Source organism: Austrofundulus limnaeus, unplaced genomic scaffold (genome assembly GCF_001266775.1).
Source record: "Austrofundulus limnaeus strain Quisiro unplaced genomic scaffold, Austrofundulus_limnaeus-1.0 Scaffold1371, whole genome shotgun sequence".
Lineage (NCBI taxonomy): Eukaryota > Metazoa > Chordata > Actinopteri > Cyprinodontiformes > Rivulidae > Austrofundulus > Austrofundulus limnaeus.
In genome coordinates, this window is record NW_013953773.1 from 56,193 (window position 1) to 56,798 (window position 606).

Sequence of the window (606 nt, forward strand, 5' to 3'; positions counted from 1 at the left end):
GTGTACTGTTTTAATCTGAACATGTGTGCGGACGGTGTACAGCGGTAGTTCATGCATTCCCGAAGTTTTGTTTTCCTCCCACATTCTATTCGTTGCACATTTCGAAAAACTGCAATTTGTTTGATTTGACGAACTGTAAATCCCGAGGAAGAAAGCGGAGTGAGAGGCAGCTGTTAGTTTAAACTCCCGATTTTGTTAGCATTAGCATACGTTTTGGCAACATGTCAGTCGAGGCAAATGCCGGTAACATGTCCGCTATGAAAAACATATCCAGAAAACGGAATAAGAAGCGCTATATGGCCAGTCAATCTAAGAAGCGGTACAAGCGCTCACGGGACCTGGAGGTGGGCATGCAGGGGGTCCTGATTACCTGCGGCAACAACAACATGAGACCATGCACCGCGGAAGCATTGGATCTGCTCAATGAGTACGCAGACAAGCTGTATGGGCCCGAGGTCAGTCATGTTATTGGTGAAGCTCATTTAAACCTGTCATGATGATGAAATGAAACTAGGAGAAAAAAAAAACTGGTAGTTTGTGATGACAAAAGTCAACAAAGTTACATCAATCAGCCATAACATTATGATCCCGTAGGGGGCGCTGTTC

The 606-nt window shown here is 44.9% G+C and overlaps 1 protein-coding gene across 1 annotated transcript; it reads left to right on the forward strand.

The window, feature by feature from the left end:
• Positions 1 to 6: 6 nt before the first annotated feature.
• On the forward strand, positions 7 to 455 carry thumpd1 (THUMP domain containing 1; the record flags this gene model as incomplete). The annotated part of the gene is given in 1 exon segment (XM_014032058.1): positions 7 to 455. A coding segment is annotated over 1 exon segment (234 nt), but the record flags the coding sequence as incomplete, so codon positions are not given.
• Positions 456 to 606: the final 151 nt, after the last annotated feature.